General features: G+C 39.4%; 1 protein-coding gene across 2 annotated transcripts in view; it reads left to right on the forward strand.

The window, feature by feature from the left end:
* zdhhc14 (zinc finger DHHC-type palmitoyltransferase 14) overlaps positions 1 to 12,540 on the forward strand; it is a 67,550-nt gene that overhangs the window by 53,602 nt on the left and 1,408 nt on the right. For both annotated transcript variants that reach the window (XM_034159362.1, XM_034159363.1), the window contains exons 6-9: positions 816 to 864; positions 2,589 to 2,691; positions 4,170 to 4,279; positions 8,195 to 8,300. In XM_034159362.1, coding sequence (XP_034015253.1) covers positions 816 to 864; positions 2,589 to 2,691; positions 4,170 to 4,279; positions 8,195 to 8,300 — 368 coding nt within the window. The remainder of the gene's footprint in view (positions 1 to 815; positions 865 to 2,588; positions 2,692 to 4,169; positions 4,280 to 8,194; positions 8,301 to 12,540) is intronic.

The raw sequence follows: 12,540 nt of genomic DNA on the forward strand, positions 1-12,540 counted from the left end.
CGGCGTGAAACGCTGCTGCTATCTGGCTGCTTCCCATCTTTCCAGCTGGGACCAGGCGGTAGCCTGTTGGCGTCCCCGTGTCCATTCAGGTAAAGAAAAATCAACCCTGACAAGCTGCCAGAATATTCTCCGACAGATCGACACGCCTTCCATTGGCCTGGAAAGACGTCACAGACGTCCAGCGTCCTCGGAGCCGGTGCCAATCACTGTCCTTATGTTAAATCCAGTTTTGTGGTTTTGATGAAAAAGAGTCATATGTGACTGTTGCGTTTGGATCACTTTAGCCTAGTGTTGGTCCGCCTGGCATTAGCTTGTATGCTAATGCACCTGTGGTGTGTTTTGGCTCTCTGAGCTGAGTATGCAGGACAGTGTGACCTGGCAGGAACAGTTCAATCATTGTGACTTTCACGATTCAATGTTTATTAAAAAAAAAAATCCATGCTTTGATTTTTTTTTTTTTTTTTTTTTTTTTTTTTTTAGGTCTGTCATTGGATCTGTCGATGTTGACCTTTTTAAAATCCTGTCAGTATGTTATTTATATATAGGAACAAGTTCAATTTTTGATCCATGTGCAGACTGAAGGTCCCTGTATTATTGGGGGGACTAATTAATGCATGAAGCACTTTTAAATATTGATCCCTGTGTAATGCTTCGTTGATCCCTGGCTTGGTGTAGCTGCCACCGTGTGAAGGTTTCATATATTTATTAAAATGTTCACCTTTCAGACCAGATTATTAGTGTTGGTTTGACTCACAGGCTTCATGTTGTGATGACCTGAAATGTACGTGGTTCTAATGAATGTTGTCTGTTTACAGGCTCTCATCGAAGTGGGTTCCTCAACACGCTGAAAGATAGCCCTGCTAGATATCCTTACTGTGAAATTTAACACCTATTCTACATGACCTTCATGTGATTGTGTACATGTTTGTGTGTGTGTGTGTCTCTCGCTCTCTCTGCGTCTCTCCCTTTCCGGTGATGAGTGGGATAACCATTCCCGCGTTGGAGAAGTGTGTGTCGGGCCGAGCTGATAACTGCTCGTGCCCTCGGGGTCTTTAATGAAGAGGATTTGGATTTGATAGTATCGTGGCACTTCTTTGTGCACGGTGAATGACGGCATGTTTTGTCCTTGTGAAGGACGGCAGATTGAGAAGAAAGAAAAGAAGCAGTACAGTAGATTAATATGGAGAAGAAAGAGGCGTGAGGATCTGGGATAATTTTTTTTCTATTCCTGTGAAGCACTTTTAAATTTTTTTTTTTTTTTTTTAATTATATTTTAGAAATAAAATATTTTGCTTCCGGTTACATTTCTGTACTTGGTTTGGAAGTTGGTGTGTGTGTGTGTGTTGTTGTTGTTGTTGTTGTTTTACGCTGTCGTAGCTTCATTTCTTGGTGTATTTTTCCTGTGATAGAATTTATTGCAAAGAAGGATCTTTTTAGATCTTTTTGTTGAGCTTCATCCATTAATTTGTAAAAATCTACTTTTGTGTGGAAACATTCTTTACATCTTGGTTCTTGTTTTAAATCTTTATTTTTTTTTTTTTAATTAAATGGTTATTAATCTATTTTAGAAATTTTGTATTGATTTACAGTTTTCTTTTATTCATAAAATTCATTTAAGTCGGTCTGTTTATTCATTGTTTTGATCATGTATAGTACTGTGACACTTTTAGACGCTGTGGAATTTTGATAATACAGTGTTTGCCCCCCCCCCCCTCCATTATTTATGACAAATGTACCATAAAACCTGATTTTATTTGCAAGTGTACATAGTTTCATTGCCAAAAATAGATCGCAGGTATAAATGTTATATTTTAGGCGGATCTTCATTATGTTTTGAATAACTGAATGCACAGAGGGTGAGTTACAAATATTCTTTGATTTGCACAACTTCCGCTCTTGTCAGAAGCTCGCGTAAACACACAAACACACACGCAAGGCCTCCTGCAGACACCGTTAAAATGTAAATATTATTTTTGATTGATAGAGGGGCTTTATTGAACATAAACCTACCATCCCTGGTTCTCAAGACCAGGCATCTAAGTGGCTCTACTCTACTTTTTTTTTTTTTTAGATATTTAGATATTCTTTAGTATACACTAGTAGAGCTCTACCTTAGAATTGGAATGTATTTTAGAAGACATACATTACTGAATTTTCATGTACAAATTGTAAGACAACAGGGGCTTAATAATTAAACAGCTGCTAATTATAAGAACACAATGTTCATACTGCCGAGGGTATTTTAGCATTGTTACTTTTTTTATTATAGGTGTGTGTGTGTTTGTGTTTGTTAGAAGCTGTGGGTTTTGGTGATAGAGGGTAATAAGTAGACATTGGAGTGTTTTTAATGATTTATTCTGTCCTTCTCGGACGTTGGGTCCCTGCTGTCATTCCCCACAGTGTGTGTTGTTAGTTGGCACTGTGGTCTGTGATTTATGTGGAACAGACGTATGGGCAGGACGCAGACAGACCTGAGGCTATAACTGAGTGTGTTAGCTGTCAGCTCTCATGTTGTTGCCCATTTGATTTAATCGAAGCACAGATGAAGTTCTAGCTGATGGAGTCGGTTCTTCCTTGACTTGTGCCACTGTGCTGGAGGTGGTGGTGTGTTTCTTCTCCGTCTGGTCCATTGTGGGTCTCTCAGGCTTCCATACGTACCTGATCAGCTCCAACCAGACCACCAACGAAGATGTGAGTATGAACATGTGAATCTTCTTTGAGTTCTTTTTGTTGGGCTTATTTACTCTGGCGGCTGTTTAGCAAGAATGTTGACATTTTATTGATGTCCAGTCTGTGTGTACAGAAGCTGAAAACCTCTTGAAAGACAGCAGAGATTTCACTGCAGGAGTGTTTTCTTCAGAACTTGTAATAACTTTATTGTAAAAGAACCTGTCATTTGTGTAAATCAGCTCCTTTAAATTAAAGCATATGTCCATATGAAGCTACTTATCATCTGAGACTGTCGTGTGAGGTGTGCTCTCTGGATCCAAATCTTGGACGTGTTTTCACTGTGACCTAATTTTAACTAGGTCAGAGGTCACAGATTGCTCACATGCTCTCTGAACCGATATCTTGGACGTGTTCCCATGTAGCATTCTGTGACCCTTGTGACCTTGTTAAAAATACAGTAGGTCACGGTTAAAATGTTGTCACAGGCAACTTATACACATGCACTTTAGTTATGTGTGTGTGCTTTTGTGTATCAGTAAAACTTGATGAAAGCGGGGGACATGGAAGAATTCCACTTATGTATATATATGTGTATATATATGTATGTGTATGTATGTATGTATGTATGTGTATGTATGTATGTATGTGTATGTATGTGTATGTATGTATGTGTGTGTATGTATGTATGTATGTGTATGTATGTATGTATGTGTATGTGTGTGTATGTGTGTGTGTGTGTGTGTGTGTGTGTGTGTGTGTGTGTGTGTGTGTGTGTGTGTGTGTGTGTGTGTGTGTGTGTGTGTGTGTGTGTGTGTGTGTGTGTGTGTGTGTGTGTGTGTGTATGTATGTATGTATGTGTGTATGTATGTATGTATGTATATGAGAGATGGAGAACTGTCCCACTTGATAAAGTTATAGAATATATTTAAACTGACACTAAAGTAAGTCCCTTCGGCTACCACCGCAGATTTAAAGCAGATCTGCATGTTGAATTGGCACAAGTTTTACGCCGGATGCCCTTCCTGGCGCAACTCCACATTACATAGAGAAACGTGGCAGAGGTCTTCCGCACTGAACCCAATTGTACTAACCACTTGGCTGCCATCCCTGCTATCTTCTAAACTGGCATTATTTTTCTAAAATCAGCATTCAGTGAAAATGTGAGAAACATTGTTTTTCTGCATTTATCCTCTCAAAAACACAGAAAATGCTCAAATGTTAAATGGTGCTCGGCGCTCAGCAGAGGCTTTTATGCTCTTTTCAGTGTCTCTGCTTTCAGCTTGCAGTTATCACTTCACGTCCTAGATTATAAAAGCCATATCTTTCACCACAGAGGTTCGCGAGTCACCGTGCAGAGGGGATAGAACCGCGTTTGATCCCTGTAAAGGTTGTCGGCGTCCTGCACAGACATAATATCTGTTACAGAGGACTCTTTGCTCAGCCGCTGCAGATATTTATCTTTTCCACTGAAGCTGTGAATGGTGTCGTGTATTCTCCAGATAAAAGGCTCGTGGTCGTCGAAAAGAGGGAAGGACAATTATAACCCCTACAGCCATGGAAACATATTTACCAACTGCTGTGCAGCGCTGTGTGGGCCTCTGCCCCCCAGGTATGCTACACATCACTGTGCACTCCAGAGGCTCATCTGCAGAAAGTAAACTCAGAGATATCTCGAAAGCACAGGAAGAAAATGTGTTTTTTCCCCACCATCACCGTTGTGGGTCAGTGTGCGTCTGTGATTGTTTTATCTGTGAGCTTGTTAAAGCTTTTTGATGTGTGGGGAGCTGCTTTGAAATAAACCTGCCTGAAGCCTTTTTTTTCTTGTACGTAGGTACTGAGATACATCAAGCAGAAAGCCCATTTTCAGGATTTTTCTTTTTCTGTTTTAGCCAAATTTATGATCAGAGTTGGTTTGTTTTATTACATTTTACACATGTGCTGGTCACGTGACTCCCGCACACTGTCGCTGCTCGTGTCCACCTGACTCAGTTTGGGTTGCACAGCCGCCCCTCTTGGTTTCTGCGGCCGCCGTTGACTCATTTCTTTAGGTTACTGCTGCTGTTTTAGTTTATTTATCTGACTTGTGGACTTGTTGTCTCTTTGGTTAGCAGTGAAGGATTTGTGTTTACATGCCGGAGTCGCTGTCTGTTCTTATCTGCTGCTGTACCTGATACAACACTCACATTGTCAAGATGTCACGACTGTCTGTCAGCCTTTAACTTTGCATTTTGCTTTGCACACAGGGGGCAGTTTAGCACATCAACACGGCGCCTTTTCAAGTTGTAAATCTTGTCTCTCGATCGCAGAAAGTGTGGTAGTCTGTCAGTGGTCCAGCTGTATCAGCCCTCATAATGTTGGTCATTAATGGTCCTCAGGCCATTCGCAAGTAGGAGTGCTGCAACCACATTGCTCCCAGATGATTTAACACCAGCTCTAAGGTCACTTAAGTGTTGAGACTCCATCGTGGTACTGTGCTGTGTCCTGACTGGTAACCATCCGGGTAGATCTTTAGTCCATCCTTCTCTCCAGAATGTAACCCTCCATTTCTGTGAGTGTCTCCTTGTCCTTGTCCACTTGTTGGCCTTTGTCCCAACACGGAACAGATTCTTGAATCAGTTCACATTTCCACCCGTTTTGAGCGATACAATTGTTTTCTGGGATGTAATCAAAATTAAAGGTTCAAATCTGGTGCATAAACCAGAATGGAGCCCATTCTGTGTTGTGTATAAGGCTCATCACAGGGATTCTCAGCAGTGAAGAGACACCTGTGTGCTGGGAATTCTGCTGAGGAACACTGACCACATGAATGAATTGAGGTAATTTGCTTTATCAGAGCCTCCTAATTAAAAAATACAGTATTCATTTTATTGTAGTTTAACCTCTTGTTTATCATAAAAAAAAAATCATTTGACTTACTTCTGATACTCTGCTTAACTCTTTTCCTTCTTGTGCTCCACCAGTTGGGTTAATTGACATCAAAGTGAAGTTCATCCTGGCATAAAGTTCATCAAATGTGACACTGTGCTTCATGATCACAAAGTAGTGGTGGCTACACAGGTGGCTGCCATCTGGGCGCAGGCTTTTGTGTGTGCGTGTGTGTACACTTGCTTTGCCTCGAGCAGTTCCTTGGCGGATACAGTCTTCACTTGTCGGCCTGATTGTTTCTCTGTTTGAGGGTTCATTACTCTGAACCCTCTGCTGTAGGTTATCTGTGATTTTTAACAGCGGTTCCAGCTGAGCGCAGTTCACTCACACTGGAACACGGCGTCAACAGACTTTCTGTGAAACAGGGCGAGCGGGTCATCGTTTAACATCACCGCGAGAAGTGAATAAAGTTAAACCTTCTCTGTCAGATAAATCTTTATCTCAGTTATTCATGGTCACCATCACACATCGCAATAGTGGTTTAAAAAAAAAAGTGGAAAAACCATAAAACTGTGAGATGCTTCAGGCAAACAATCCAGCTTTGAACTTTAACCCAGAATGTTAATTTTCAGGACGTTGATGGAGTTGATCCTTCAGGCAGCAGCAGCAGCAAACTTTTTTAAAAATAGAAGTGTTATCAGATAGCTTCATCACACAGTCCGCTTTTATAAAGTCCTGCTCTGCCCGAGGGCAGAATATTGTTCTGTTTGCAGTTGGTTACAAGACAAACCTTTACAGCGTGTCAAATAGGCGGGAGAATTAGATCAGCAGTCCTGATGAGAAATGAGAGGAAAAAATGTTCATATGGAACGACAGCTGCAGGAAAACAGATGTTGCTTCGGATCTTCATATTAGAAACCTTCTTGCAGGGTGAAGTTGTGTTAATGTTCTTCTTACCCTGTGGCCATGAAGTAGTGGTAAAGACAGGAAGACTGGTGTCATGGAAACAAGCAGTCAAAATGAATTTCCTTTTCATCTCTAAAATCCTGGATGAGCTCGCTGTTGAACTGCTGCTGCCTTGTGTTGAAAAGTCAGTTGAGGTGGTTTGAGCAGGGAATTGGGATGTCTGCTGGATACACATTAGGGAAGAACCCAGTATAAAAGGATTGTTTACCCAATCTGCCATGGGAATGGGATGGTTTTATCCATTGATGTCCTCGATTCCCGATCAGTTTTCCATGTGGAGAGAAATGGAGGCCTACACAGATTGAAATGCAGACATGTTGGCAGAACATACTGATAATGATAAGAGGAACAGATGACGTCTGAACCACAAGATTCCAATTCCTGCATGGGAATAACTTGCATTCCCTTGAAAGATGGTGGAGGATGAAGGATGAAGCTGGGGAGAGGGATGTTTGTGCACCCTTCCTTAACCAGTTGCCTCCACAGCAGGTTTGGTCAAGAAGCACATCTGTCCCAGTTGGCAAGCACCCAGGACGTTTCCTGTAGCTGAAGTCCTCAGCACTGAGGCACTTGTGTGTTGGATCATGCTCTGGGCTGGCTGGCATTCCCTCATATGATTGAGAGGTTTTGAGCCTGTCCTTGGTAATTGGGCCTGGTTCTCCATCTTTCGCATTCTGAGAAACCAACATTTCTCGAGAATGTGGGAAGTTTTGACTCACTGGGTGCAGGATTGCGAAATGATGGTCAGAATACAAAAGATGGACAACCATGCCCTACTTTTTCTGAGTCAAGCTCAACTAGGTCAATCCCCTCTGGCACTTCAGGTGCTACTCTTCATCTGAGATTCCTTGTTAAAGTTTGATTGACACAAAGTCTTTCCAATGTTGACCAAGGACTCTAGAGAGAAACTTGGGACTAAAAACATCCAGGTGTTAACGTAGGTCACTGGTTAGTGAACAGCACCAGGACCCCAAAGATGTGGAACTTCGTTTTCTTGCAGAGACATCGGACAGATTCCCTGAACAGTGTCCGGTGATGTTGTGACTCCAAAATCTCTCCCCAGACATCTTGTGATCTGGAAGGACTTTGTCACAGCCTGGCCTGGATACAGGTCACCTGGAGCTCTGTTCTGCTTACGATCTAACCATGCTTGATGGATACTTGGCTTCTCACTGACAGTAACAATTTGGGAGACCTGCATGAAGCCGCGGTGTGACCAGCCTTCTAGCACTAACTCTTCTCAATCATGAGTGCCTTAAATGTTTGCTGCAAATCGTTGTTATGGCTGCAGCCACGCGCTCAGGTTGGTGCCCAGCCGGGTGTGTCAGAATCCTGCAGGAGCAACCATGCTAGAAGTGTCAGCTGTTTGTTTCTGAATCAGGTTCTGTTTTTTTAGGTCTGTATCTGTGTGTGAGTGGGTCAAGATGCACATGATTCCCCACACAAACCCACTTCCACAGCAGCATTGTCCTTTTTTCACAGTGTTACAGACACTGTCATTGTGTTAATTCTCTCCTGCAGATATTGACTGGCTGCAGTTTTCAGTCGTGTGTGTGTTTTTGTGTGTGTGTGTGCGCACGCACGTAAATCTCTGCTTTTCGAACTCTCCATCTTTGTTTTGTTGCACATCATAAATGAGTTGTTTGTTGACTACTATAACCTGCTACCTTTATTTTCTCGTGTCTCTGCCTAGTCTTATTGACAGACGCGGTTACATTCAGTCGGACACACCGCAGATGACCCCACCGACTAATGGCATCACGATGTACGGCGCCACTCAGTCTCAGCAGAACCATATGGTAAGACAACAACCCGCCTGACTGTCTGTCTGAGTTTCAAGGCTGCAACTAACAGTTTTTATTCCTGTCTGATGTTTACTTTGTGGAGCACTTGATTAATAATTTTCACAAATCATGCATCTGCAAGAAAGGAACCAGGATTTGTCTGTGAAGGAGGAAGTCCCGGTGCTTTATGGATTTTTGAGGCTCTTTCCTTCCGACTTGACATGTAACCACAAATTGGAGGGATCGACCCTGTTTGCAGCAAGATGTTACTGAACCCTAATTGCTCAGCCTGTGGCCACATTGAGCACCACATGAACACATAATGCATGCTAACATGCTAAATGGCTCCAGGAAATCAATAACCCAAATGCGCATCATGATGGTGCATGTTTGAACTCTGAGCCTCGCTCTCGTTTTTGCTACCAAACACTGACCAAACCCAGGTAGCGTGATTATGCGTGTTACAGGAGACGTAGCATTAACTGTGTTTAAGCCTTAAGCTGAGGTGAAGTTTAAACATGGCCGGTGCCCATTGAATTGAATTTATTTATTTATCCGGCACACAGCTGAGCAACAATAAAGGCAATAACAAAACATAAAAGAAACAACGTACGAAAAACCCGTGTGGCCGAAAGGGTGAAGGCAAAGCAAAGCTTATAAGCACCCTCCCCTTATACCTTTAAAAATAAAGAATGCATATATATATATATATATATATATATATACCTATACCTACACATATGGTCATAATAGCTGTACAAGAAAAGAGAGAAAAGAAAAAGGAAAAAAAAAGTGCATAAACAATTTAACTTAATCACAAAATTTCAAAACACAACCAAACAAGTAAGTGAACAGTGACAAAATGGTAAACCTAATCCTTCAACCTATAATGGGTAAATATGTTCTTTTTGTAAAGCCTTTTAAAACCAACCAGTGTACCAAGTATTTTAATATTATCAGGACAGTTATTCCAAATATTAACACCCCTGACGGAAACACAATGACTTTTAACAGTAGTACGGATCTTCAATTTCTCAAATAATAATGTTCCTCTCAAACTGTAGCTGGAGTCTCTCATTTTAAACAGATTCTGGACATGTAGAGGCAAAAGCTTATTTTTAACTTTATACATAATCTGTATTATAATATAATCAACCAAGTCCCAGAATTTTAAAATTTGCAGACAAGCAAATGACATATTTGTTGGCTCTCGATATGGTTTATTACTGACAATTCTTATAGCTTTCTTTTGCAACAGAAAAACTGGTTTAGTATTAGTTCTCTATGTATTTCCCCAAACCTCGACACAATATGTCATATATGGAACAAGTAATGCATGACATAAAGTGGTCAATGCATGTTGGGTGAGGAAGTCCTGAGCTTTGTGCAGAATTGCAATGGCTTTTGACATTTTAGTTTTAACATAGTTAATGTGTTTTCCAGCTTAATCTATCATCAATATGAACACCAAGAAATTTTGTATCTGTTACAATTTCAATATCATGTAGTAATAGTTTTTTGCTTAAATTCCTGGACTTATTCCCAAATATGATACACTTAGTTTTACCAAAATGGAGCGATAATTTATTTAAATCAAACCATTTTTTAAATTTATGTAATTTGTTCTCCATCTTGTCCAGGAGCTGTCCCAAATGATCCCCACTACAAAACACAGTCCGCAAGTAAAATACAACTTACATACTTAGAAACCAGCCATATATCATTGATATACAAAAGGAACAACAGTGGCCCTAGGACTGAACCCTGGGGCACCCCACAAGTAATCTTCAAAAACTCAGAATTTGTCCCACCGAAGTGGACACACTGATACCTACTGTCTAAGTAGCTCGCTATCCAGTCATGTGCCAATCCCCTGATACCATACTTCTGTAATTTGTCCAATAGCAAGGTATGATCTATAGTATGAAATGCTTTCTGTAAATAAAAAAAAACCCCTACAGTATATTGCTTATTTTCAATCGCGTTGGTAATTTGTTCAACGAAATCCATCACAGCCAGCAAAGCAGTGTGATTCTTTCTAAAACCGTATTGCTGCTCGATAAGGATATGATGTTTAGTTAAAAAATCATTTAACCTAATTTCAAATACCTTTTCCAGAATTTTGGAAAATTGTGGTAAGAGGGAGATTGGCCTATAATTGCAAAAGACATACTTTGAACAATGGGATCACTTTAGCTATTTTCATTTTGAAAGGAAATTTCCCAGTCATTAATGACAAATTACAGATATATGTTAAAGGCTTAACAATGCAATCAATAATATTTTTAACCAAAAACATCAAAACGGTCACTATCAGTTGATTTTTTTTTTCCCTTTAAGTTTGTGAACTATATCAATAATTTCTTTTTCATCCGTTCCTCTAATAAACATTGAATCACAAACTGTTTCTATTGTTTTGCTGTGATTCAAGGAGCACGTTTTGGAAGGAACAGTTGAATTTGCTAAGTTTTTACGCATGTTAACAAAATAACCATTAAAATGATCTGCAATAGCTTTGTTTTCTTTAACACTTGTGTCAGTATTTGTATAAAAAATAGGCAGGATATTCTTTGACATCTTTTTTCTTATTTATGATTTCATTTAAAAACCTCCAAGTACCCTTTATATTCGTTTTATTTTTTCCAATAAGTCACTATAATACTGTCTTTTACATGATCGCATAATGTATATTAGTTTGTTTTTAGATGACTTATATTCTCTTCGTGTACAGCACTTTGTTTCAGCTGCAGCTGATTTTAAAGTGCTTTATAAATAAAGTTGAGTTATATCGTATCTCAGCTTCAATTGTTCAAGATTTTAAAAACTGCTTATACAAAAAAGTTTTCTTTTTACATGCATTCTGAAGTCCCTTAGTGATCCAAGGTTTATTTTTGCTTACCTTTTTTCCATTTTTTAACACACAAGGCCAATGTCTATCATATAAATTGGAAATAATAGAAATGAATAATTCGTAAGATTGATCAGCATCTTCAGTGTAAATGTCACTCCAGTTTTGCTGTCTTAAATCCGTCCTAAGCTTTTCCATTGTTTCCTTTGTTATTTTCCTTGTGAAGTTTGTAATATTAATATGGTCATTTTTATCAACTAATAAATTGAAAACAACAAAAACAGGCAGATGGTCACTGATATCACTAATGAGAAGTCCACCCATTATGTTCCCATAGTAATGTTTGTCAATATATTGTCAATAGGTGTTGATGAATTCCTAGTTATCCTAGTTGGATGCGTAATTACTGGATACAATCCCATACTAAATACGGAATTAATAAATTAATCTATGTGTGATTGACAATGAGGATTGAGGAAATCCATATTGAAGTCTCCACAGATAAACAAAAGCTTATTATTTTTATAGGTGTTATACATATCGTCAATTTAATCCACAAAAATATTTGTGTTTGATCCAGGAGCTCTGTAAATACAACTTATGATTGTTTTTTGATTTTTCCACATTTAATTGCCACTGAGACACATTCCATAACATTATCCAAAAGAAAAAGACATATATTGACAATTGCACACTGATAACTAGAGAACTGACGTAAAGTGCCACGCCACACCCCTTTTATTCATCCTATTTATAACAAAAAGATCATAACCATCGAGCCGCACCGTGTCCATGTCTCTGTAACCAATGACAGAAAAGGGATTATTGACCACTTTTTAAACAATCCTGAATTTTGGCAAATTCTAGGAAGACTTGTACTATTCAAATGTATAATGGAGAAAGAACCGTTTATGCATGGAACAGTCCTTAAGTTGTTCCTCGGTAAAGTAATTGCAGTGGTGTGAGTAGTATTTTTTGAGAAAAAAACAATCCGTGATCTATATTGTAATCAGTGCTATGAGATTTATGTTCAGAGTAATCAAACACTTTTAGATCAAGCTCCTGTGCAGAAGCAAGTTGAAAAGAATCAAGTGACATCATAAACGGGTTGTAATCGACAAACCAAAAATGACGGCTAAATGATATGACTGTTTCATGTAAACCAGTATGTGATATGGATTTAGTCAAGAATTGTCTCATAACAAAAGAGGAAACGAAACAAAAACATACCAAAATCCCTGTCAAATAAACAATATCGAAACAATAAGGAACAATGTTCATCCAAAAGGAGCAATCATTTAAATTTATCCAAAGCCCACAAGCTCTCTTATCATTATGACCTTCGCTTCCTCTGGAGTTCCATTTAGTTTGATCCACACTTTACAGTTCCTGGTCCATATCGCTTGA

Source organism: Thalassophryne amazonica, chromosome 19 (genome assembly GCF_902500255.1).
Source record: "Thalassophryne amazonica chromosome 19, fThaAma1.1, whole genome shotgun sequence".
Taxonomy (NCBI): domain Eukaryota; kingdom Metazoa; phylum Chordata; class Actinopteri; order Batrachoidiformes; family Batrachoididae; genus Thalassophryne; species Thalassophryne amazonica.